Below are 27,043 nucleotides of genomic sequence, written 5' to 3'. Positions count from 1 at the left end.
CTTCACAAGAAAACCCTGTTAGAGCCTACCTAGAAATAATGTCCCTAGAGGAAATGGCCAAAGCCCCTTTTGAGCACAGACAGCAAAGTTTGTGAATGGACCCTTAGTAACACAAATTCCTCCAATGCTTCCTTAAGCTTACGCCTGCCACTGGATACGCGAACACTGTTAGAAATTGTCGTTCTTTTTTGAAAATGGAAAAAGATATCATTCTCTATAAATGCTTTAATCTTGCTTGCCTCGAATATATTTGCTCTATCAAATCACACGGGAACGTTTTGGGATAGGCTACCTTTAATAGTGGGAAGTTATTTAAAATATATAGTAGCAAATCTGAAAATCAATTATGATATGAACGTTTTGTTTTATGGCCTCAATTTTTCTTTACCTTCAATGCTACATACAGAGATTACTTTCTTCCTAGCCAGTTTGTGTGTATGTGTGTGTGAAATGATGAAACCACTCTATCGTTTTTCTAGATTTCTCATGAGAGGACCGGTTTGAGCTTTGTGCAAAAGACCCACAAGCAACCTAGGTAAGGAGGTCTTAGCTACACTAACTGCACAGGAGGTGAGGAGCAGAAGGATCTCAGAGATTCGTCCCAGTTCTAAAACTTGGGGGTTTTACATTTCTAAGAATAAAACAATTTAGAAGAGTAATCATACGAGGGGCTAGTATCAAGCACATAGAAGAGCTACTTTTAAGACTCATTTTGGATTGTGAGGGGGTGACCTGGATGTCACCAAGGAGAGAACCTTTAGTGACCCACTCTATCTTCAGCCGATCAAAAACTAGACAAACAGGCACCTTCCTCGCATTGGTAACCTCACGCTGAAGTCAGTAGGTAAAAACTGTGTGGAGAAAAAAAAAAGAAAGGAAAAAAAAAAAAAAGAGCCAACGAGAGGAAGACCGCTCCAGCAGTTACCCCTGTGGGTGGCCGTCTACGCAGGAGCCCATCTGTGAGACAGGCGCCTTATTGTGTGGGACCTTCCTGTTTTTGCAGTATGAAACCACTGCCCAAGTCATTAAAGTCACAATGACTTTATTAGGGACTGCATTTTGACTCATATTTTACACTTTGTTAGTCACAACTTAATCAGAATTCCTGGGCATCGGGAAAGCAAAGGGGCTGAAAATTCCTCCTCAGAATGCTAGCGGTGGTAGCGGGAGTCACAACAGCTCAGGGCAACCCACATGTCAGGAGGGCTGGTCTCTGTCTCAGTCCTGGCACAAACTCCCTGTGTGATCTTGGGTTAAGACAAACTGACTTCTGGGGGTTCGGGTTGTTTTTAGCGATGGGCATGGCTTCTTTTGTTATAAAATGGCTAATTTCAAAGGTTCTTTCTGATTCCGAAGCACTGCTTCTTCATACCTTTATTTTCCCATGGAAAGAAGACACAAAGAAGTGAAGAACTCTAATTGCTAAGTACCTACCCTTTTTTTTTTTTTTTTTTTGCAAAATCTGATGTAAACAAAAAAACAGGGGTTTACTGTATTTTCTCTAGAACCCTTTATCAAACTCACGATTTCCACAATTCTTAACATTTCAGATCATCTGGCAGCGAGTGTTCCGTCTCTTGTCTCCTTTTGCTCTTTCCCTATCTATCATCTGTTTGAAACTCGATGTCACTGTTTAGCATATTTGAGAGGGAAACTAAGTTGAATTGAGTGAGTTGGTAACAGGATTTGGGATGGAAGAATATGCCACTAGTTGTCCACTAACATCTCTCCACTAGAAACCATAGTCCCATGATGGGCCATACCAGAAAACAAGCCCTGGTGTGTGAGTATCTGGAGCACACTGCTGGTACACGAGGGAATAAAGTGAGGTCATTCTAACTGTCCATGTGCCTCATCAGAACGAAATTCATCTAAGCACACCAGAATTGAGTGATTCTCTTCTTAACTGTCCAGAGATGTAGTAATCCACAACAAATAAAGATTGAAAAAGAAGCACAAACATCTCTGGCATATTCTGCGACAAAACATTGGCATTTATGATGAAGCTAAAATTGAATAAACTCCATTTGCTGCTTAAAGGACAAGATCTGCTCGGGTGACATTTTAAAAGTCCAAAGAGGGACAGACCCATTAGTGTTTTCTACACAGAGCTGAAAAACAAAAAGCAAAGCAAAGCAAAACAAAACAAAAGACCCTCAAAAGAATTTAAATACAACACTCTACAACTTGACAGTAGGTCTTAAACAGCCCTCAAAATTAGTAGGTGTTTCTTCCTACCTATTTATTTATCCTCTTTGCTGCTGTCCATTTTTCTTAGAATTTCTGAAACTTTTCAAGAGGAGATATGGCACAGAGTATTGGGACACTCAGAAATGGACCTCTCCTACACCCAAACTAATTCCCTTAGAAATGTTCAGAGAAACTTCCCATGACTTAACATTCCCTTAATTCCAAAAGTTGTTGCAATGATATAATTAAATAGACAAAAGACACTTTATTTATACCCAAAGACGTGTTGAAATTTTAGGTAAACAGTAATTTTTTGTTAGTATTAAGTGTGTTCTAGATAGTTCATGTCCCAAATATCCCATAAAGAGACTGGATTTAAAAATCATATACTCATATCTTGTTAGGTTTCGAGGTATTGTGTATTTTAAAATAATTGAAAATTTTCAAACTTGTTGTTTTTGACAGAGGTCTTTCCTTCTGGTGAGAAACACAGCACCACTGTCTCTGTTACTAGAGCTTCACAGTTTCATTTTATGTAGTTGAGACACTTCTTTTATCTGGCTGTTAATAGAAGTAGCATCCCCTCCCCTAAAAAATGAGAGATAATTTGGCAAATCTGGGGTGCTGGCCTGACAAAGATAGCAAAGGCCTTTCTACAGCAGATATCATAAATCATTGCAGCCAGTGACAAAAAGCAAGGAATCAAGGTACACTATTTAGTTACCCTTTTGTTTCTGCATTTAAGCCATCTATCCTTTTTCTGTGCATAATGGCTAATATTTAACCTCAAGCTTCTAAAGCCAGTTCTAAGGCCATGGGTGTTAATGTGATTCCAAAGCAGATGACTAAGGTTTCTGTCGAACCATTTCATGGCCAGAAGTCCTACAACTTACTATTTTTTTTAGAATTTTTTATTTTTTTATTAACATATAATGTATTATTAGCCCCAGGGGTACAGGTCTGTGAATCGCCAACTTACTATATTTTTAAAATTAGAAATCTTACCATGGACTAAACCCATACCCATCCAGTAGCGTCCTCTACTGACCAGCAGAAAACAAGATCTATGCCTCAAGACCTTCACATCTGACTTGAAAGTCATTGATGCAGAACCCCCAATCAGGTTGAGCCCCCAAACAGGTGCTTTCTTTTCATAACCCCATAACTATTAGTCTTGACTCTCTTTACGAACTGATTTCCAATTTTAGTTTATAATGTCTCCTGGTTTGTTTAAAATTCTGCACTAAGTATTACCTTAATAGAATCCTCAATATTTTTGCAGCCACAAATACCTACCATAGCTTGTTTTTGAGAACAATATTCTACCCTTTTAAATACATCATGTGACATGTATTGTGTTTAATATTAATTATATTGATTTATATTAACTATGTTATGTTCATATCCCCTTTGAGATAAGAGACAATGTGATGCTTCAAAGCCTGCCAGGGGAATCATTACTTCTGTTTTCACAGTTTCCCAGCACTGGAAATTTGTAAGATCAACTCTAGGGACCATCTAATGAATAAAGGAAACCTATGGGCTACGTAGACTTAGCATTTTATTCCCTGAAAACATGTAAGTGATCTGCTCTGGCATTTTGGTAATCCCTACACTGGACTATGCACTTGCAAATTGAGAAGAATCTGCCACGTGGTGGAGGGTAGAATGTATTTTTAAACTATAAAGGATGAAAACAATGGTCTCATCTAATTTTATTCTATAAAAAATTCTATTGTGCATTTCATTTTCTTTTTTTTAAGATTTTATTTATTTTTTGAGAGAGAAATAGAGCATGAGCATGAGCAGAGGAAGGAAGACAGAGGAAGAAGCAGACTACCCACTGAGCAGAGAACCCGATGCAGGACTCGATCCCAGCACCCTGGGATCATGACCTGAGCCGAAGGCAGACGCTTAACTGACTGAGCCATCCAGGTGCTCTGCATTTCCCTTTCTTATTAGCTACCATAATTTAAAATAGATGGATGAATGCTCTGCACAACACTGAACCCCAAGATGTATAGTTTGTTGGTTCATGGAAGGCTAATAAAGGTAGTATCAGAGCTGGAAGTATAGGTCACACATGAAGTAGAGGGGGTTCTGGTTATAGTTGGCCTTCCCAGACAGTTCCAACAGCATAAAGGGGACTCTAACAGCAAACTCAACATCATACTAACATGCCATCGGGTCAGGTGAGCATCCAGCTGAGTCTGCCAATAAAATTCAAGTCTGAGAAACTTGGCAAGTCACTGAGTCTCTCAGAGACTAAGTTTTTCCAACTTTAAGACTTTAAAATGGGTTAGAAATAATATATGTATGACTTGCAAAGTGTAGCACTTGTCCTTTATCTCACAGGATTTATACTTGAAGCTGATGCTTTATTTCTCAGTTTTGTCTCTGAATTTAATTTGATTTAATTTAAGAGGCGGGGAGGAGAAGAGGGAGAGAGAGAGAATCTCAAGCAGGTTCCATGCTCAGTGTGGAGTCGTCGCAGGGCTCGATCTCATGACCCTGAGATTATGACTTTGAGATTATGACCCTGAGATTATGACCTGAGCCGAAATCAAGGGTCAGATGCTCAACCAACTGAGCCACCCAGGAGTCCCAGTTTTGTCTCTGAATTTTGAAAGAATTTGAGCTTATCGTAGGGTCTTCACGTGGGTTTGCTTTTGGGTGGAGCTTTCAGCTGGCTCAATGATATCCAAACTCATCTTGTTGACACTAGCTGGTAGAATTCTAACTACAGAATTCCCACAATATGCTACCGTAGGTGTGACGCAACACTATGTCATTTTGATTACATGACAAATGAGTTACTCATAGAAGTTCTGGCTCTCTGGTTGACATTTAGATTATTCACCAGTCTAAGGAGTGTAAACCAGAATGGCCAGAAACGTAAATGAAGCCCATCCAATGAAACCATAACTCAAAATGGCCTGGGGTTAGAAATGTATCATTAAAAAAAAAAAAAAAAAAAAAGCCTATTCTGAGACGTCTCACTGTTGCTAACTCTGTCCATTCATGATTCCATGACTTAGCCAAATTCCTCAAATAAAGAGACTTTAGAACTCTTTGTGTATGAACAAAAGCCACGAATGGCCACCAGTTGCCTGAAATAAGGATAAGTGCACCCAATATTCATCTTGCTTAGACTGCCAAAGTTGAGGTCAGTCCAGTAACACATCCGAATTAATTGAATATGTGCCTGGGAGAGCAGTGAGAGGAGTATCAGCAACATGTCAGGAACAAAAAATACAGCCAGACAATGACAGAATGACTAAATGGCTACACTCCAGACACAACAGATATGTAGAGTGGCTGGGTTTCAGACACAACACGTGTTCATAAACATGTTCCCAGCTGAGTGTGCATCGCCAGGCTCCAAAGGGCTCAGATCCTTGGTCACAGGATGCAGACTTTCCAAGAGAAAGGTTAACCAAATGCTCCAATGCTGAACCAAACAACAGCCCCAATGTGCTTCACATTGCTATTCACAAGAAAAGAGCATTTGATCCTGATGATTTTGTTCTCTATTACCAGACCCTGAATTTGGGAGAAGGTTCAGGAGCAAGCTTTTGCACTTTCTGAGGGTAGTTTGAAGAGTCATTGTACACCAGATGGGAGTTTCTCATTCAACTGAACAATGAGAAAAACGAATTGGGCGTGGCAAGCACCTGCACAGGGCACCGGTGTAGTAGTACAACAGAAACAGGATTCCTGGGTTCTAATGGATTTGCTGTTAACAACGTCGTTGCTTCTGGACAAATTAGATTCCATTTCTGAGACTCATGCAAGGGATATTTATCTGAATGTCTACCATGTGTCTAGAGTTATTTGAAATTCTGGGACTACTCTAGCAAACGAGTTCATGTTCCCAATAACCTCATAGTCTAAATGGAAGAGATGAGTAAAAACCAAGTTTCATGACAGAAAAATCAAGATCATAAATTTGTGACAGCCAATTATAAAAACCCACAAGGTACTGGGTTAGGATAATTAGAGAAGTTCTCTCCAAAGAGGTAAAATAAGAACTGAGGCCTGAAAAATAAGAAGGGACCTGGACTGAGCTCTAGTTTTCAAAGTCTATGATTACGTGTTTTGTTACCAAGTTGTATAAGAATATAACAAATTACCTTGTGGATTTCCCTTTAACTTTTATTTTTAAATCATTTGACTTTGGGGCAAAAAAGAACAAGATTTCATTCTAGGGCATCAGCAGTGAGTAGCTGAAAGGCTTGGACAAATCAGTGATGTCTCTTGCATCCTGTTTCACACGGAAAAGGGGGATACAGTAATGCCTTCCTCCTCGTAAGCATCAGAATGAGATCACACAGGGAGAGCTCTGTGTAAGCAGGAAAGCCCTCTTCAGGTATGTTTCCTTACCTTGCTACCTTGGATCCGGCAACACAAAAATAACAAACAGCAACGCATTTAGAGAAAGTGGCCCTTTATTTAATGCTCTATCCCAGGACCATAGGGAACTTCGAGAGCAAATAAGCTTTAAAGTGAAGAAAGGGGCCTTAAAAATCCCCACATCGCTCTACAACTAATATTCCCTTGGGCAGAATCAGAGTTCTCTGGGAAATACAGTCCTGGATCACAGGGCTAGATTTGAAAAGCAGAGCTCAAGACAGAAAAATCTTTCCTGAATTCTTCCTCACTAATATTTGCTCCTCTTTTCTTACCTTTATGAAAAAGGGCTCATATTTTACTTGTTTTAACCCAACATATTCTCTTGCTTTAAAGAAAGACCATTCCTGTCCAGAGATTCATGTTTTTATTTATTTTTTTGCAAAACTCTCTTATTTTAGGATTTACTAAGGGCCCTTTAGGTTGTTTCTTGAAAAGCAAAGTATGGCCTTTCTTAGTTTGAAAACTGCTCTATGCCCCATCTACAACGCGGCATTAGACAATGACCTTATCCTGTGAACATAAAGGAGGAGAGTATTAACAAAAGAGTATTTTTAATTAGTGTAATCAACATTAGATAATTTTTTTGAGATTAAATTATACTGATTTAAAAATATTTTAAAAATCATACTGGTAAAACCTGATGAGATTTCAGGGAACCTTCTGTGCAATGGGTAAGAAAGATGCAAATAAATTTCATGCAACTAGATCCTGAGTGTGTTAAAATACAGCAGGGAAAAATTCAGTGACCGCTCACCCTGTCCCCAACATAAATGAGTTACTGTACTTGGTCAAGTAAATGCAGATATATTTAAATCATTCTGACTTGGTTACAGAATGGAACTGGCAATAGCAATCAAACAGATAAGGGGCTGAGGCAGGGAGAACACTGTGCCCTCTCAGCTGGGTAGATGGATAGCATCCGGCTGGCTACATATGTGTCTGAGCAATGAGCAGGACATCTAGAGCATGTGTTGGGAGACCTTTCATTAGTGATCTGTCAGAGTCCCTAGCTTCTCACAGTCAAATGGGTGTGCAAGAGCATACCAAAAATTCATATTACCACTGGATAGTCTAAGCATGTTCCATGAAATTTTTGAAAATACTAAAAAATATTTCCATCTTTAATATCATGCTGTGCCCAGCAGCGAGGTCATTACCTGACCTAGAATCCATCCAAAGCCCTCAGGTCAACACATTTCTTAAATCACCCAATCAAGAAGAATTTCAGAGAAATTTTTTGAATAAGATAAAGCCCAAATCAACCACCACCAACTGACAAAAGCCTTCATCTGTTTTTTGCTTTTCTCCTGACCCTTACACAGAAATAAAGCTATGACTCTTTGAGACTTTTTAGTCCTACCACTGAGCTTACACGGAGTCTCAAAAGTCAAGACACCATTGCAGGCCTCAAGAGCTTACAATCTGGAATAGACTTACATAAAACCTCAGAGAACTATAATACTAGTTATGATACTAACCAGTAAGCTAGGTAAGAGAATGGTTTATGGAAATCTGGTCAAAGTCAGAGTACCTAAGTCAAGGTTTCAAAAAAAGAAAGCCAAGAAACCTGGCACTAGGAGTAGGTTCATAGTATGGGCTCGATGGTGCATTTGAGTCAAAGGGAAGTCTTTAAGGCAATGGAATGCCAAGAGAGAAGTAAAGGTCTATATTTCTTCATTCTCAAGTTATCATAAAACTCTTACTTATATTCTTAAGCCAGGTTTTCTTACTTTCTTTCTTTCTTTTTTTTTTTAAAGCCAGGTTTCAATAGATTTTCTGACATCAAGGAAAGAGAAGAAGTTGGAAGTCCATGGTTTGGCCAGTAGGAGCTACTAAAACTTAGTATCATTTCGATTACGTGAAGATAAAAATGTTAATCCTGGCTGCCTTTGCAAAATGAGATTTTCTTTTCTGATAGTATGCATACATGGTATATTTTGATGATATATACATAGATTTTAATTCAGAAATTAAAACAGCAAAATGTGAAAAAAAAAAAAAAACAGCAATGCCAAAGGCATTTAAAGTAACTCATTCCAACTATTTCCTTCCAGATTTTGAGCACACAGCTTTCAGGAATACTAAATTAGTTCTCTTTACTTGAAGTCATTAGGACATGGATAGCTTTTACTCAAGAAAGGTAATGAGGACAATGAGAAGGTTAAAATCAATGCAACTGATAGTGGGACCATCCCATGTCTTTAAGTATAATCAGCCTTTTGCTGAAGATGAACAGCAAAGTGGATTTGTAATCGGACCAGTATTTCACTACCTTAATCTTCTGCTAATTAACCTTGTGACTCTGCAGAAGTCATATCATAATGAAATTATATTTTATTTAGATTGTGTTTTATATTTTGCAACGATCTTCAGAGTACATTAGATATTTAATCCTCAGTTTCTATCATCCTCATCTATAAAATACAAGCACTTCAAATCAATGATATCTAAGGTTCCCTATTGGGTTTGAAGTTCTAGGATTTTGTTTAAGGCAGCCATGGGAGACTATAACTGGAAAAAATATATTTTGATCTTTTTCTGGCTTGGTTTATCATCTTTCACCATCCGTACTGACCAAAGACATTACATAGTCGCCAAATGACCATTTCACTTTGCCCTGTCTGATTAGCTTTTGCTCATAGCCTATATGGTTGAGTTGGAAAGGTATTTTTATTTAATAACAACTTCTCTTTTTACTGTTTTCTTTTCCAAAGTACGTAACTAAAATTTACCTTTTCAGATAGCAAATGACAAAAACTCTTGTCATATATCTACACCTTCTAAAATTGGTTTAATCATTTTTATGACCGATATCTGTACTCAAATTTCAGTTGCACAATTGCTGAAGGTTATAACCTCGTACACTATGCTGCTAACAGTAAAAGGAACTTGGCCATTTAAAGTTTTTAAGAACAATTTTAAGACTGCCATACTTTGAACAGCTAAAAAATATAAGTGAAACTGAGCTGCGAAGATGAAACTTATTTTCAATAAATTCGCTGAACTTCAATTTCTGAAGGCTTTAGGTTTCAAAGGTGGTACATTTCTAAACTGCAACTAGTTATCAGAAAGAAACACGGGACTGATGAGCAGAAATCCATGATTTATAGCCTTTAAAACGCAGCTCCATAAAAAGAAAAAGACCATCAGGAACTTCTTAAAGAGAAGAAGATTATCAGGCACTTCCCAAAACAGAAACAAAAGAAACAGAAGTTTTACTGTCTTCTTCATTTCTAAATAACTTAACAGCCCTTTCTTTGTGGAAACACTTGGCTACTTTAAAGTAAATCAAACAAAGGAAGTTACAGTAAAATATCCAGGAGACTAAACAGTTTGGCACCAGTGGAGGGAAACATCACGTACAATTGGGCAAGACAGAGAGGGCTGGCAGGTCCCTGAAAAATGCTAAAGTGGAGGATGTGCTGGGACGCACATCCACTGTTGGCACAGAGCCTTCCAGAGTGTGAAATCTATGGACTGTGGCACAAGTCTGCCCTCGCAGCTTCGGTTTGGTGAGTCCTGGCTTCCAGAAAGCTGATGTCTCTCTACTTGCTGAGCATACTTTTACGCAGAAGGCAAACTGTGGGAAGATCAGCCCAAGACTAGGGTCCATCCTTGGCTCTTCTTTCATAGAGAACAATGGTACCAATTTGGGAAGACTTTTAGATGAGGACGCATTCGAAAAAAAAAATTAAAGACAAGAAAGAAGTAGGAAAAAAATGTGAAACAGACGTTTATTCCATTAAATCACTGTAATTCCATTTTTTTACAACTAGCATTCTGGATTTATATTTGATACTCCAAACATAGTTGTCTGATTTTTCCTCCCCATAGGGACAGAAAGGCTCCCCTTAAAATGACTTATTTATCAGATTTTGATAATGTAATCTTGTCTTACCAGCTAGCCAGGGGTGCAGCAATCAAAGGTAAAGTGCCCTGAAGTCAGGGCACTTGTAGAGATTTAATCAGTTTTTTTGCTAGTTTTCAAGTGAAACTAGCAAAAAGATGTGTGTGGGGGGGTGGCTGGTGAATGGATTAGACCTCAATGACGGAAACAGTTCTGTAAATATCAATAAAGAAGTATTTAAAATAACCAAAGGAGATTGAAAATCAAAGTTACTAAAAAGCACTAAACTTTCAAAATCTTTGATTTGTTAAATTTTCAAAGAGCAGAACTCAGAACACTGGATTACACAAGAGCTCTGTACTGGGCTCCGTGCTTGGCTGGAAGCCTGCTTCTCCCTCTCCTGCTCCCCCTGCTTGTGTTCCCTCTCTCTCTCTGTGTCTCTCTCTGTCAAATAAATAAATAAAATCTTTACACTCGCAATAATGCAACTTATTTTGTCATAGAAAGTAACTGAGATAATGCCAGATAAAAAAACAGCTTAATCTTCTCTTTCTTCTTTGTTGGAAGACAAAATGTAATGCAGACAGTCTATATCTTACCTCTAGGAAACCTCCCTGTATTAATTATTGCTACTGAAGCACTGCTCCTCTGTTTCATGGTCTTGGGACATGTGTTAGAAAGGATGTAATATATGATGAAATTGCCCCAACTTTTTGGATGATAATTTTCAAAAAAAGAATAGCCTCTCCCCATTTTTTTTTAAATGTTGGGGAGGGGGTATAAAAAGGGAATTTGGGGGTTGGTTGTCTTTTAAACAAAACTTCATTGTTTTCTCTTAGGCCATGTTAGAGAATTGGGGAGAACAAATAGATACTCAATTGAGCAAACCTGTCCACAAGAAGCAGCAGATTCGTTTAACACTGTTATTTACCTTTTTGATGAGTGCTTTACAGCCATCTTCTGTAACTATGGTTATTCTCCTCCTTATTATCTGTTAACAGACACTGCTTCCCAGCCAGGGAGACTGAATTTAAGGTTATTAATGGCTGGTGTGGAGGCCCAGAATATGGTCATTGCAGACCAGGATTCTGAACCAGACCTAAACAAGCAATGATGGCCAGAGTTCCAAGAATAAGACCTCCCAGAAATGACAAAATTTCCTTGTAAGCGTTACTAAATACCTTTCTGTTTCGATATTTATCTGTCCCACCAGGATCAGTGACAGTGAGTCAGGTGGCCCTGGGTGTGAATTCCGCTCTCTTCTTCACCTTAGGCAATGTAATTCAACTCTTTAAACCTCACTTTACTATAAAATGGAGACAAGAATAAATAGTATGTATTTCCGAGGGTTGCTGAGAGTATTACTGACAATGTAGGTAAAGGGGCTCAGCACCACGTCTGCACAGATAACAGAAAGCTGTAACATTAGTTTGGCTGTTGACACTGACTGTCCCAACCATAAATGCAAGAGCTGCAAGACCCCATGGAAACAGTCTTCTCCAACTATTTCATTTTGTAGATAAAGAAAGGCAAAGATTCCTAATGAATTAACTGTTTACAGTAATATTCCTAAATGGAGGCAAAGCTAGACTTCAAACTCATGGCTTCAACCTAGGCTCCTTTCCCTTTGATGCCTCCAGTTCTATATAAGTCTGAGAGAAAAGAGAGAAAACTTGGATCGAAAATGTTCAAATGTCCCAGCTGGCTGTCAGAACTGATTTTCCTTCTATTCTTCCCTCGAATCGAGGTCATTTCTAACATGTGCAGGGCCACATAAGTAAGTCTGAATAAAGACAGAAATCGAGCTACCTCCAATGCTCTTCCTACCTCAACAGACATCCCTTCCTAGCAGCTGGGAAGGTCAACGTGAAGTACACATTCTTGAATTTCCTGGTTATGGCCGTGCAGGGGGACCTAGCTCTAGGACCGTGCCCTGTCCCATTTCTCCCCCCAAAGAACACGCCTTCCCACACCCTTCTGGCACCACCTGCCCATACAAGCTCCTCCCACACACTTCTTTCAAGCTCAACTGCTGCTTCTTGACTCTTTGGGCCCAAGTGAGTTCCTGCAGCATCTCTAGGAAAGAGACCTGCACAGGCCCTGGAACAGGGTTCAGAACCATTGGGCAGAGAATGCAGGGGCCCAGTGGATGCAACGTGGTCCTGGGCAGACATCACAGCTGCCCCTGGGCCCTGCCGGCTTCTCACCTCCTGCAGCAAAGCGCAGCCAGTGGACAAGCCCCGGCTCTCCTAGAGCAAAGGATCCAGGAAAAGGACCCCTCGTGCCCTAAGGGTGGGAATGCTCTGTTTGTATCTTTTAACTTTGGGCAAAAGTAGAAGTAATCCCCTCCAGTGATTGGTCACCTGCCTATTATCTTCCTGACATAGCTCTGAGAGGAACCTGTTGACCAAGAAGATCTATTCCCTTCTTGGTTCTGCTGGATCTGACATTTCCCATACTTATTGATTATTCAGTTAGAAAGAAAATGACTCGCCCAAGTGTGGGGCAAACAGCCTATCAGAGTCACATTCCAGTATCCTGCGGCTTGAGTCCCGAGGAGCTCCAGGCTGATAGAACTATATGAGTTTATTCCTTTCCACCCAAGAGCACAGGCAATTATCTGCCTTTACTTTCAATACTCTCGTGCAGACACACCTGAAGAACCGGAAAAATAAACCTGCGTGGCCAGAAGGACTCACTTCCCCTTTGATGGTATCTGCCGCTGACTTCAGGATACCTTCAAAGGAAAAGGACCTTCTATCTCCCTGTCTTATCTTACAGATTTCCTTAGCAAATCTGGACTGAAGGGCTAGGTCCTGAGGCTTCATTCTAAAGACTCTACTGATAATATGCAGGACTGCTCTTCTCAACAATGAAACTTGCATTTTCACCGAGAGAGGGACCAAAACCTTTGTCCTACACATAAAAACAGCCCCAGGACAAAGCTGGTCAAGAAAGAACAGGAGAACCGGAGAGTGTTTTTGGGGAAGTCAGGCTAGTGACAAGCTGCTTGAACAGAGCTCCTCGCTGAATACCACAGCATGTTCATCTTTTGAAAAACTTTCAACATGCTGGGTATAAATGACCCCTTTGATACTTTCCCCTGAAAAGTTGAGGCGACAGACTCTGCTCCTGAGTAAAACTCCCTGTCCTTGCCAATCCCAACTACGCCTCACTGGGATTGTTTTGTGCTGGGCCTTCCTCAGCCACTGTTGTTGCAACTCTGTACTTTTCTGACGGAGTCTGTCAGGAAGGAGACAGGAAATTCTAGTCACCCGCACAGCAGCTGCGCCATTCCTCCTATCCTCCTCCAATGACGTCGGTTGGCTTTGGTGACACGAGGTCAGGAACTGAGCCACAGCGAAGGTCAGGAAGATAGGTCAGTGTTTATGCCGTTGTTGGGCTGGGGATCCTGCTGGGGCTATTTGCTTTCTTCCTTGCTATACTGTTTCTCTTTCCGTTCCTCTTTTTATAATGCAGAGCCAAAGCATCCTGTTTTGAAAACATCTGACTGTTTTGTCACCGAGGAACTCATGCTCTGATGCGTTTAGGCTGAAGTGTAAGACAATTCTTCTAATTCAGGAGGCGATAAAAGTTGAAACAAAAATTAATGAACAAGTCTAAGAAGCCAAATTGTCGTTACAGAAAACAGTTAAAACAGTTCTAACACGTCTAACTGAACTTGGGCTGCTGGCAGAAGGTTCACTTGACATCCTTTTCATCTTGCAAAACAATGTCATTGCCTCATAAAACTGCTGAATTTATTTCATCTTTGGGGAAAAACAACCTATAATATTAACCCGGCTGGCTGCATCTTTCTCTATAATCCTGTAATTCCATCTGGCCTGTGGCCAGCATTAAGAGAAATGAAGGAAATTGGGGTCTAGAGGGAGACTATGTTTCTAGAGGTCACAGAAACAGTTCCTTACCTCTCAGACTCTGAAATGCACTTGGGAAAACCAGTTATCAACTTTGAGTCACAATTTTCTTCAAAATATAAAAGGGTTGAGAAAAACAATAAACACACAACCCTACCCAGACGGGGTAAATATTAAAGACTGCTTGTTTTTCCTGCACTGGGCATGGTCAACTCTCTACCATTTGCACATTTCCAAACATCCCCCATGCAAAGAACTGGCTTTCCCATCACCGCTGCTGAGTAGGTAAAAACTCAGTAACTCACTTAGCTGATCAAAACTAAGGGCATATAATTTTTGCAAAGATGTAGTGGCTGCTATTAAGAAGTCTTCATTTATTGAATCTTTACTACCCAGCAGGTGCCTTGCTGAGTGTTTCAGATGCATTATCTCATATATCTTCACGGTGACTCAGTAAGGTAGGTACCACTTTTATCCCTGTCTTACAGATGAAAAAAATTAAGACTCAGAACAGTTAGGTAAGTTAGCCAAGGTCAAGTAGCTAATAAATAATAGACATAGGATTTGAACCATGATCTTTTGACTCCAAAGGCCATGCTTCTCACATACTTCCTGTACAGAATATCTTCACACTCCCTTCCACATCTATAACTCAGAGATTTGCATTGGCTCCTTCGTTCAGTGAGGGGAAGCAAAAGATGATCAGATACAACTACATAGTGATGATGATGATGATGATGATGATGATGATATTTTTAAACAGTGACTTGGATGGAATGTTCAAATAATTTCAACCACATTCAAAATTAAATGTGGGACTTTATTTTTACCACAAGTAATTAAGTCCCTCCCACCTTGCCCAAAACTGATATAGATCAATTTCTTTTTGGTGGCCACAAAAATATTCTTATTATATTATGTTATACGTGCCATAGATTAAACTTTACCTGAAACAATTATATGGATAATCAGGATTTGTTGGGGTGGGGGGGAGATGGTTGCTAAGTAACAAGAGAAAGAGATCTTTTACAAATAAAAATGACTTCAGCTGTCAGTTGAACCTATTCCTCCTCTGTATAATTGCTTTGCCCTGCAACCTTTCCACTGTAGCTGCAGAAAGTAGGTGTGCACGCCTTCTCCTTAAGCTAACTGTGTCTGCATGAAGGGTTAGCTCTCTCTTTAGGGTTAGCTCTATTCAACTTTCATTGCTTCCTGCATAGGACACCATAAAGGAGGAGCGGAAGCCTTGAGTGATTGGAATTCTCACCAGGACTTACACAGTCCTTGGTCTCGGAGCCTTATTGACCACTACACTGAATATGGGAAATTTTTAAAACAAATTTGCAAAACAGATGATGTTTAATTTCAGCACTCCAGACAGAAACCGGATCAGAATCTACAAGGCATTAACACTCAAAATGAAAAATAATGACAATCTGCAGCTTCTCAATGAGAATTCTTTTTCTCTCCTGGAGTTAGTTGGCTACTTTATCTTAGCAACTCAAGAAGAAAGTTCAGCATGTCTTTTATAGCAAAACCTGCTGAAAAACTACCCTTAAATATTGAATCTACATCTCAAATGTGTATCAATGCTCACAACATGCAGTAGAGAATCTGTTCATGTTCCAAAGTAGGCTAAAGCATGTGTAAAAATCTTTTCACTTGGAATCTCTAGCGTGGTTTGGAGAAGTTACGCAGTTAAGCCCTCCTCATGGGGAAGCAGTTGGTTGAGATTTACAACAGTCTGGAAAATCCCAGAATTTTGTTTTCCACTTGAGAACTTCAGAAAAAAGTCAGCAAATAGTTAAATCTCAAAACTTTTCTTATTTTTTCCAACTTGAACCTAAACTAAAATTTGAGAGACTTATTTCATTTTCTGTCCTTTTGTTAACCAAGAAACAAGAGTAAAAGGAGTCCGTTCCTCCACCCATAGCCCCCTTCAAGATCTCCTAAGGACGCAAAGCTCCCTCTGCTCAGATCCTGGGAGCAAGAACCAATAAGCCTTGATAGGAAGGTGATACTTTTAATCCCAGGAAAAAGAGAAGAGGGACACACATTCCCTAGTAAACCTCGGGGCTGGAAAGGGCATGTTGGCAGGTGTGGAGCAAAAGCTTTTCCCGGCCCCAGAACCATAGGGCAGTAAGACAATACCTCAGGCTATGATGATTGGGGATTCTTAAAATGTGTACTTATAAGGGTAGAGAGTTAAGGTTTTCCATTAAAAACAAAGCAGTCAGTATATACATAAATGCACACACATCATATATATTTATAAAATTAACATTCTCGGCGGGGGGGGGCACAAACAAAAGCAGCAACTCTCACTGCATAAATTAGCACTCTAAACCCAGGCGTTAATTAAACAAATGATATAATGATAGATAATTAGAACTCTTCTACACTAAGTTTTGTCTGGGGATTGTAAACAAAACTATTTCTTTGCAGTATGGGTGGAACTTAATTTCAAATAATTCTACTTTGAAAAGCAGCAAACTTTTAGGAAATAACTTTCTTTTTTGGAGATAAAGTATATTGTTTCTTTTCTTCTTCTTCTTTTTTTTTTTTTATCTTAGGTTATGCCAGCATCACAAAAGAAATGTCAGAAAATCCCAGAATGTCCTTCTGAGAATAATTTTGGAATTTATAAAACTTCAGGGCGAACCATTTCTCCACTGATATACGGAGGTCACATTATTTTCTTGTCCAAAAAACATGTCTAACACCTGATTGCAATGCCAAGTGTTATCCAGTTTACCGTACAAATTCACTCCGATGTTATCTTCCTGACCATTGTTTTTTTAAAAAAGGGGGATTTCATTTGTTCACGAGTAAGCTTTATAAGCACCCTCTCCCCTTAAACATACACCCAACTACATCAATAACAAGTTTGGTTTCTGGGAATTCAAGCACACGGAGGACTTTTTAACTTTTGCTGTAGCATCCAGACACTCGCCAAGGGTGGCACTTGGGGACAGAATCTTCCGAGGCAGCTCAGCAAACTCATTCTGACCGCCGGTGTCCTCGGATGCACCGCGGCCGCAGGCAGAGGCCAGGGGAGCCCAGGGGAGCGAGTGGGGGAGCTTTCAGGAACACGCTGTCATCTCTTACCTTGTTCGAAGCCATCTCACTGACAGAGCGGTAGGTCTGGATGGTCTCCAGCTGGTCTAAGCACCAGTCCAATTCCTCCAGCGTCTCCATCGCTAGTTTTTGATAAGATTCTTCTGCAAACAAACACACAGGCATGTAGTCAGGCTGCAGCGGCTGCAGGCTGTCCATAGCCGAGTCCCCGCCGCCGCCGCCGATCCCGGAGCTACTGAAGGTGGCCCCGTGCTCCTTCATTATTTGCGCGCCGACTCCTTCCTTCCAGCTCTCTCCACCGGGAGAACAAATCACCGCGGTGCTCTGCCCAGGACGGCTGGTGCCAAGTTTTCACCACCGCCCCCCGCCGCGCCCCCCCCACGCCTCCCCCCCCCACGCCTCCCCCCCCCCCCCCGCGGGGATGAGGTGTCCGCGATCTACCAAGAAACTTCCTCTGAGGCAGGAGGCGGGGAACCATCTCTTAGAAGCTCATCTGCATACATGCGTCCTAAAACTAAAGGCAGAAGCAGTGAGTTTTCTCAGGCTCTCGCTGCCTTAGTCATCCTGGGGCTCTTTAGGGTGCGTGATGTCATTTCTGAGTGTTTGCAGTCTGGAGGAGAAATGAGGAAAGCCTTTTCTCATTCTGCTTTTCTTCTAAACGAAACACACACCGTCGACCACATGGGAGAGGCGGGGGACCCAGAGTTGCGTTGGAAGGCTACAGAGTCATTCATTCCCGGGCATGTGTACATGTTGGAGGAACTTTGAACTCGGCAAGCACTGACCCACGCAAGCGAGAGGTGTAGGCTCTTCCTCCCCAATTCTGAATCCCTCCTTTAAGGAAAGGCAAGATGAGGTTTCCCTGATAGGAGAGGGTCTGAGAGAAACTGGAGTTTTACAGGAACACGTTTACTGGCCCCAGTAGGCAGCTCTTGTTATACTAAACAAAGCTTAAAACTTCTCTTCTGCAACTGCCAGGGTCACAGGGAAATTCTGAACCGGACTTTCAGGTGGAGCCTGATGTGAACACTGCAGATTTTCACTTGTATCAAAGTCCCGGGGAGGGGGGGGGGGGCTCTGATTTGTGGTTGTGGGACTCAGGACTTTCTGGAAATACTTCTTGGCGGTCCATTCAAAGAATATTGTTTTTAAGATCAAATGTGTTGCTGGATAATAAAGCTCTTTCTGAATGGTCACAACATGTCACTCCGTACCCAAACGTTTGTGAGTCTAAACTAAATACTCAAAAGACTATTGACTTAAGAACTCTATGTTAATAAACACTGAATTAACTTTATGAATGCTGGATGAATGAACGAGGAGGCTGCAGACAGTGATAAAAGTCAGTCAGACTCTCCTGCATCCGTGCCTGATTTTTTTTTTAATATAATTTTTTATTTATAAAAAACATATATTTTTATCCCCAGGGGTACAGGTCTGTGAATCACCAGGTTTACACACTTCACAGCACTCACCAAAACACATACCCTCCCCAATGTCCATAATACCACCCCCTTCTCCCAAACCCCCTCCCCCAGCAACCCTCAGTTTGTTTTGTGAGATTAAGAGTCACTTATGGTTTGTCTCCGTGCCTGATTTTGAGGGGAACAACAGTTATTCATTCCATCAAGCTTTCTGCAATGCAAACACACAGTAGGCACTAATAAAATTAAAAATCTTGTATGGCATTCTATTACAGAGATGATGGCATACATTCCTGTCAAATTTAGAATACATATTTCCTATGTTCACACAGAAATCTAAGGGAGACCACATACCCTTTTATTATTATTTGACATTTTCTGTGTGTGACGCTCACATTTCAAGCAGAACAGAGAATTAGCACAAGAGAGACCCCAGGGGACTGGGATTGCTTGTCCACAGATGCACACTTCTGAGAACAGATGTTTTATTTATCCCTCAAATATGCATACACCTCAGGATAATGTGGGGTTAATATTCAATATCCTGTATGTCATACTTAAAAAGCCACAAAACCACTGGAGGTGACTTCCTCCATTTTTTTTCACACTCCTCAAAAATGTGCAGACGAGAATTGAGGTGTTTTCAGTAAAACTCATCTGAAGCCAGACTTACACATAACCTTCTTCTCCTTCCCTCCTCAGTCTTGCTGGGCTGCTTCAACGTGCAGAATCTCATGGCTTACTCTGTAGTGCGTTCCAACTGCCCCGCCCCCAGTTCCTTCCAGAGAACACTTCTTCCCAGGAAGCTTTTCCTCAACTACCAGAACTCTCTCATCCCATCCCCAGCCTCTCATCAAAGGAAAAGTCCAAGTACTTCTCAATTACTTGGGCTTTACTACCTTGGTGTCTTCTGCATCACAATCCCCGATTTTTAGTACCTAAGATGCTCTGAGCCTTTTGAATGGACTTTTGAATGGACAATGACCTTTTGAACGCAAAAGGACTGTAAGATGATCTACCCCATTTCCCTTCATGGAGAAGGAAAAAAGGGATCCAATTTCCACTCAGGGTTGACAATGGAATTATAATAATTATAGCAGCAGAAGCACTAGGAAGGAGGAGGACATTTCAAAGATCCACCAATGCACAGCTCACCCACTGTCTGTGAACCAGCACAAGCACAGGTGAGCTCCCAGAATTGGTACAGTAGTGACATGCCCGTGACCAGCCAATGCATGTGACAGGCCCTTACCCTACTGCCCTTTCTTATTGTGGTCAGCTACAGTATTTTTTTTTTTTTTTACATTTTTTTTAACCTTTGATTTTTTTTATCTTTATTTTTTTATTTTTTATTTTTTTATGAACATATAATGTATTTTTATCCCCGGGGTACAGGTCTCTGAATCGTCAGGTTTACATACTTCACAGCACTCCCCATAGCACATACCCACCCCAATGTCTATAACCCCCCGCTCCTGATCCCCTGGCCCCCAGCAACCCTCAGTTCGTTTTGTAGCTACAGTATTTTTTAAGGGAAAGTTTTTTGAAGTTAGTGTGGAAGTTATTGAGGATTTGCTCCTTTTTAGATTCTTTTATTTTTTTCTTAAAGAATTTATTTATGAATGACAGAGAGAGACCACAAGAGAGGGAACACAAGCAGGGGGAGCAGGAGAGGGAGAAGCAGACTACCCCACCCCCACCCCCACCCCCAAGCAGGGAGCCCAAAATGGGGGTCGATCCTAGGACCCTGGGATCATGACCTGAGCTGAAGGCAGATATTTAGTGACTGAGCCCCCCAGATGCCCCTCCTTTTTAGATTCTTAATATATAGTCAAGACTCTGTGTCCCATTTTAGATCCTACCGCCTACCAGATACTCGGTAAATATTCAGAGGAACAGAGACCAAAGTGCCTGCCTGAGCAGCCTGCAAATACTTGGCTACCCAGAGACTGAATGGGGAATCTGTAGACTGTGGAGAGAGCACCAGCTTTGGAGTGAGACTCATGTATTTTGAGTTTCTCTTCTACCGTTGACAGTACTATCCTGGAGCTCAGTTTCCTACATCTTAAAATAAAGATAAGAATACTTATTTCATGAAGTTATAAAGGGATTAGAGACAGAGTATATAAAGCTTCTGGTAACGGTAGCCAGCTCTCAGTAGATGAGCAATACATAGGAGTGTAACTATTAGTGCTAATCCAGTAACCCAGAGGCCTGGCATTTGGGAGTGGGAGGAACAGGAAGGGAGAGAGAGGACTTGTGCACCCCAAGAAGGGGTTTACAGGCCCAATCAGCTATGTAATTTGCAGGGTCCAGTGCACAATGAAAATGGGGAGAGCTCCTTGTTCAAACAGCAAGAAAAGTGCTGCTGAATGTCAGAAAGTATGAAGCTCTTTTTCTTTCTTCTGGAGTCTCTCTCTCACCTTGTCATGGTGGTCTTTTGTTTGTGTGTTTTTGTTTAAATAAACTTTTTATTTTAGAATAACTCTAGATTTGCAGAAAAGTTGCAAAGCAAATACAGAGAGTTCACAGATAACCCACCCTGAGGTTTCCCTATTGTTGACATCTTACATTATTATGGCACATTCAGCACAATTAATGCGTGGTCTGCTGTCTTTTATTTTCTTTCTGATACTGTGTTCCCTCCGGCATAAGGATACCATGAGAAGAGTGCAGAACTTCACAGGACCCCGGGCCCTGTATCTGGTGACTAGGGCAACAGACAGTTCATAAGTTACGGGGGTACCCCTAACCACCAGCTGCCAGGCTGATGCTCTGGGGAAGTCGGACATTTCTCTTGCCCACAGTACTGACGCCTCACTCCACAGCAGCTAGTCAGTTCCTAAGGATGCTACAAGCTCTGCATTGAGGCATACTAGATACCTAGGTCAGGGTAGGACAAGAGGCTCCCTCCCACCAAGACATAGCCCATCTCCCCTGGTACAGATGCCAGCCCAGTCCAGGATGGCTGCTACCATGCCCCATCTGAGACTTGGCAAGTCACACATGCCCAACTCAGACCCTCTCTGCACCTGCACCCAGGGCCCCTCTGTGAGCGGATGGCAAGGATAAGGGACGCTGGGTGAATTTAGGGGTGCCAGGGAATCCGGGAAACAGGTAGCTGAGAACATGTCCAGGGGAGGCAGGCAAGTGGCTGAAAAAGGGTACGAGAGCATATGAGCCAAGGCTCCAAGCCACTGGGTATACTCTATTTTCCCCTCAGACTTCACTTCCAAACACAAGATTAAAGACCAAATTATTATAAAATTCAAGACAGCAGCGAATGGCCCGGCTGGATGGTGGGCTCTCTGCACCTTGCACAGGCTGCCTGCCTGTGAAACTGGTCATTTCCTGTCTTACAAAGATGGCTCTGAGAAGGAACAATGCTTAATGCCACAGAAGCAAGTCTCAAGGGGCTAAGAGCAGGTGATGGGACCACGTAGAGTCATGGGGTTGACTCTACATGGTCCCATCACCTGCTCTCAATGCAGAGCTTGTGGCCCTATTTGTCACAAATTTCCAAAGGCACAAGGAGAACCAACCTCCTATGTGTCCTTCCCTCTAAGAAAGTGGAAAAGGAACATTTACTTCCTCTTGTAAGTCTGGTAGGTATTGCATTTGACCCTGAGAAACAGGAAGAGAAGATGGGTAAATAATTATAGTTAATATTAATCTGGTAATAATATGTGGCATTCATAAAGCCCTCTTCCCAAAGGAGCGCCAAGCACACTACTCATTTATCCTTGCAACATCTCTGTGATGGCCACCAAAGAGGTATGATTATCTCGAATTTACCTTAAGGCACAAGCCAAGAAGTCAGAGGTTGAATTATTTAGAGCAAGATTCCTGGCAAGACCGTATCTTGGTCTATGAACTAAAGGATTCAACTCTGCACTAAAAATGCACAAATCTCAGAAAATGCTGATTTAAAGTGGTGTCTTACCCTTGGGTATTTTCTATTTAAAACTGTGTAACTGCTTTCTTAAATGTTGTCACCTTCTTGAGTCTCCTCTTCCCTTTTCTGCTGTATCTAACGCAGTCAGTAGCACAGGAAGGCTGTGCAGTATTTACTCTGAAGACCTGGTGTGGTTCTGGTCCTTCATCTTGCTTCAGTGGCTGACCTAAGGCAAATTACCTAAGTGTGCTAGGACTAAATTTCGTTATCTTGAAAATGAGGGTTAAGAAGAAGACTTACCCTATTATCACACGGAAGGTACAATAGGAGAATGCACACAAAACCAGACTGTTGACATTTAAGTATTGTGCATGTTATGTCAATAGCACAGTTATTATTACAGATGGGATATAGGTACCTTAGAGAGAATTAGAGAGAAGCAAAAATTTTAAATGATAAAAATGTAAAAAGTCACATTTTTACTAAGATCTCCATTATTAATGAGCATGTCTGTTCATATATGCACATGGAGATCATATGATACAAACTATTGAGTTCTATTCTTTTCCTCGGTCAATGAGATCCCCTTTTCTGTTTTAATACTTTTCCAATTCAGCTATGGTTACCCCACATTCCAATTTCCCCAGTTTTTTCCCCACACAAAGCCAGTAGAAGAGTGTGTGTGTGTGTGTGTGTGTGTGTGTGTGTGTGTGTGTGTGTAGAGAGAGAGAGAGAGAGAGAGAGAGAGTTGTTGGAAAGGACAGACCCAGAGATGGGATGGGAAAGGGTAATGAGAAATCTCAGCCTGGTTACAAAGAGCTAACTCCTCATAGCCGGAAAACATGGAAATAGATTTTAGCAGTAATGAAGTTAGTGGCCCAGCTAATAACAGACCTCAAGTGCCCTAAGAGTTGGCCCCTCACTCAGTGTAGGCAAGTGCAATTTTCCCACTGATCTCTGGGAAAAGTGGAGACAGAGGCCCCTTCCACACCTGTATCATTTAAACTTTGAAACCCTAAGTGTCATAATTCTAATGCAGATGAGAATTCAGCAAGTGCGAGCATCACATTATAGCCCAAATACAATTTTTTTACACAATAACTCAATGCATTTTTTATTGCATATGATTGACATACAAAAGAGTGGTGCATGTTTAATATGTATATCTTGATGAGTCTGAAGATAAGCATACACCTGTGAAGCTGTCATCATAAACAATGACATAAACTTAACCAACACCTCTAAAAGCTTTCTCCCTCTCTCTGTGTGTGTGCATGTGTTATGAGAATAGTTAACATAGGATCTACCCTCTTAACCAATTTTTAAGTATATGATGCATTATTGTTAACTATATGCACCACACTATACAGTAATCTTTAGGACTTAACTCACTTCCATATCTGAAACTATGGACCTTTTGATCAACACCTTCCCAAGCCCCTTTCCCCCAAACCTTGGCAACTACCGTTCTACTCTCAGTTTTCATCTGTTTTATTATTTTAGATTCCTGATACTAGGGATCATTCTAAATGCAATTTTAAGATAGTTCTGTATATATCAAAAACCTATCAATCTAGTCATTCCACTTTCTACCCAAAGATAGCACACAACAAAGAAATGTAAATAACCTCTTATTTAGCTGCCTCACATAACCCAACTAACTCTTCCCAGTAGCAAAGCTGGTAGTTATTTGCAAGGTTGTGTAGTAGTTAAATTAGTCAGAACAACTCCACATGCAAAAAGGGATGAATCTAATAAATATAAATATCAAGCAAGAGAAACCAGATATTGCAAAGTGCATAAAAATGGGATTCAACATATGAAGTTCAAAAGAGGCAAAAATGAATCTACAATATCAGAAGTCAAGATACTAATGACTGTGGAGGGCTAGTAACTGGAAGGGACTTAGCAGGGGTGGGAGGGCTTCTACAGGGACTGGTAATGGTCCATTTCTTTCTCTGACGACTAGTTACATGAATGTGTTCATTTTATGAAAACTCAATGCCTCCTAACACTTGTGATTTGCGCACTGTTCTCCATCTTTCTGATTTTCCAAGCATGCTTTCAACAGATAGTCCCATCTAGGGAAGCCCACTTGAAAAAACAAAGAACAGGATTTCTTTAAAAAAACACCCATTTCCTTTCCTTTTGTTGAACTATAGCAATGGATATCAACAGAATTCGAATAAATCCAGCACAGCTGAGAAACACCTCCTCCAAATGTTAGTTTATATTGCATAGACCAGCATACTCCTATGAACTCAAAATTCACATGGCAGTCTGACCCAGACGTTCATAAATCCTGAGGGTGCCATTCCTTTATGAGCAGTGTAACCTCAGACAAGGTATCCTGGCTACGCCCTTTCTTTACCTGTAAAACAGGAAGACGGCATAAACAGCTATGAGAATGAAGGGAAGCAACCCATGCCAGTGTTTGATACAGTGCTAGCATGTGTCAGGAAATTTTTGTTGCCCTGACCCCGTCTCCCCTATCCCTAGCCCTCTCCCTGTTTCTGGTTACTTTCCTGCAGATAGATTGCCACATATCTGATAGCTGAGTTGGGTGGAGTTTTGGCCTGGTCCTAGGGAGAGGAGCATGTGTAAGTGGCCATGAAATCCTGAAGTGTCCCTCCCACTGTCTGACCTCAGACAGACCTGCCTCTTGGTTGGGTTAGAGTTTGTTGGTGTTCACTTCTAAAATATAGATCTGGCCTGATATATCATTCTGCTTTCACTGAATCCTGACTGATAACACCAGACCAGTCAGTGGACCTTCAGCTGTAGAGAACTGTACAAGAGAGCTGATTATTTATTCACTCCACAAAATACACTGAGTATTTAGTATATGCCAAGGCTGATGTTAGGGGCTGGGTGTTACAGCAACGAACAAAACATGGTCCATTGCATTGAGTGATTATATAAGAAATGCCTTTCCCATTCTCCAGAATGGTCCATCTGTTGAAACTGGGTGCCTTAGCAGCTTCCTCCCCACCCCTGCCCCCTGTCCCAAATGTATACATTGCCTTGGTGAAAATTAGAAAAATGTGCCTTCTCTTGGCAGACACAGCATTTGGGCAGAAAGCTTGGGAAGTGATGCATGGGCTGAATTTCAACTCTCCCCATCACCTGGCTGAGTACCTTTGATCAGTATCCAAACTACACCATGACCTTACGCAATGGCCCAAAGACACATGGGTTGGGGGCAAAGCAGCATGGAGCTTTCCCCCACACGACCGGGAGTGCTCTGTGAAGGCGGAACACGGAACACAGAGTTACAGAAAATCCACACTTTTAAACCCCAAAATAAAGGAAACCCTTGACATTGAAAGGAAAAGTATCCCAAGACCTTTCCTAGCTCTTAATTTTGAATACCATAATAACTGAAATAGCATTAAATAGGCTCTAGAAAATAGCTTAAAATTTGAATTTGATAGACTAATTATTACCCTTAAATAGTTTTTGTTTTTGTAGACAAAACTTCTAAAGCAAGGATTCCACAGCGGGGGGAAAAAAATATTAAAGAAGACCTTTATCAGGGAAACTAAGAAACCACTCTTCTGATCCTTGGAAGTGAGAAGCGTGTATTAATTGGATTCTCTGTATTCAGCTTATGACTCTAGCTTTAGCCACAAGCTTCTAACCCTATAAATGTCTTCTCTAGGTTCTTTGTGCCTTGAAGTTAGCAGGCTTATTTCATTCCTCCGTTGCTCCTCACAGCGCAATATTTGTTAAAATGCAAAACAGTTTCATACATATGGAAATCAACCTCTCTTTATTTCAAGGTGTTAAGTTGTGGCTATTGGCCTATTTATTTAGTGGTCTTGGATATGACCTTTTCCCTTTTACTAGCAATACTTTTCATTTTAAGTTCTTATGTCCAAAAGTATTTCTTTTCTTCTGATGAATATGTGATAAATGAAATCTACCTGGGTTGGAGTGCAACATTTCGAGAAAGCATGTTGCATAAACCTTGAGTAAACTATTCTTAGAACAAATCACAGAAACTGGAAGACATTTATACATTCTGTAACACAGTTCTTCCAAAGGCAGCTTGTAAGCCCTATGCGGCCTTTCTCTAGGCAGGACTTTGTCAATGTGTCTTTATAAATATGGAACTTTGCAATTGCATATGACAGGGATTTCACTGTGGGTGGATTCGTAGAAGAGGAGGTTCACAGCCCTCAAGCGAAATAACAGTGAAAAGTAGGTCATTTTGATGCCAGTTTCTTTAGCAAACTCCTCTAAGACTACAAGTTCAAAAAAAACCCTCCAGTCACAACTAGCTTTTGCACATATAACTTGACAGTTTACCAAGTAC

The 27,043-nt window shown here is 41.0% G+C and overlaps 1 protein-coding gene and 1 long non-coding RNA gene across 9 annotated transcripts in view; one reads left to right on the top strand and one right to left on the bottom strand.

Moving 5' to 3' along the window:
• Nucleotides 1-27,043, bottom strand: part of PDE4B (phosphodiesterase 4B) — a 573,081-nt gene that overhangs the window by 23,799 nt on the left and 522,239 nt on the right. For 6 of the 8 annotated variants that reach the window (XM_082686382.1, XM_082686381.1, XM_082686384.1 and 3 more), the window contains one exon: nucleotides 17,437-17,549. In XM_082686382.1, the coding sequence (XP_082542508.1) occupies nucleotides 17,437-17,549 (113 nt within the window). Of the gene's footprint in view, nucleotides 1-17,436; nucleotides 17,597-17,847; nucleotides 18,348-27,043 lie in introns of those variants that run through there. The other 2 variants (XM_082686387.1, XM_082686380.1) reach the window with 2 other exon arrangements.
• Nucleotides 933-15,901, top strand: LOC309842336. Its single transcript, XR_014299612.1, has 2 exons — nucleotides 933-13,829; nucleotides 13,931-15,901. It is a non-coding gene; the product is annotated as an uncharacterized lncRNA (long non-coding RNA).

This window comes from Mustela nivalis (genome assembly GCF_964662115.1).
Source record: "Mustela nivalis genome assembly, chromosome: 10".
Taxonomy (NCBI): domain Eukaryota; kingdom Metazoa; phylum Chordata; class Mammalia; order Carnivora; family Mustelidae; genus Mustela; species Mustela nivalis.
The sequence above is the reverse complement of the archived record's forward strand: the minus strand, read 5'-3'. Positions and strand labels throughout refer to the sequence as shown.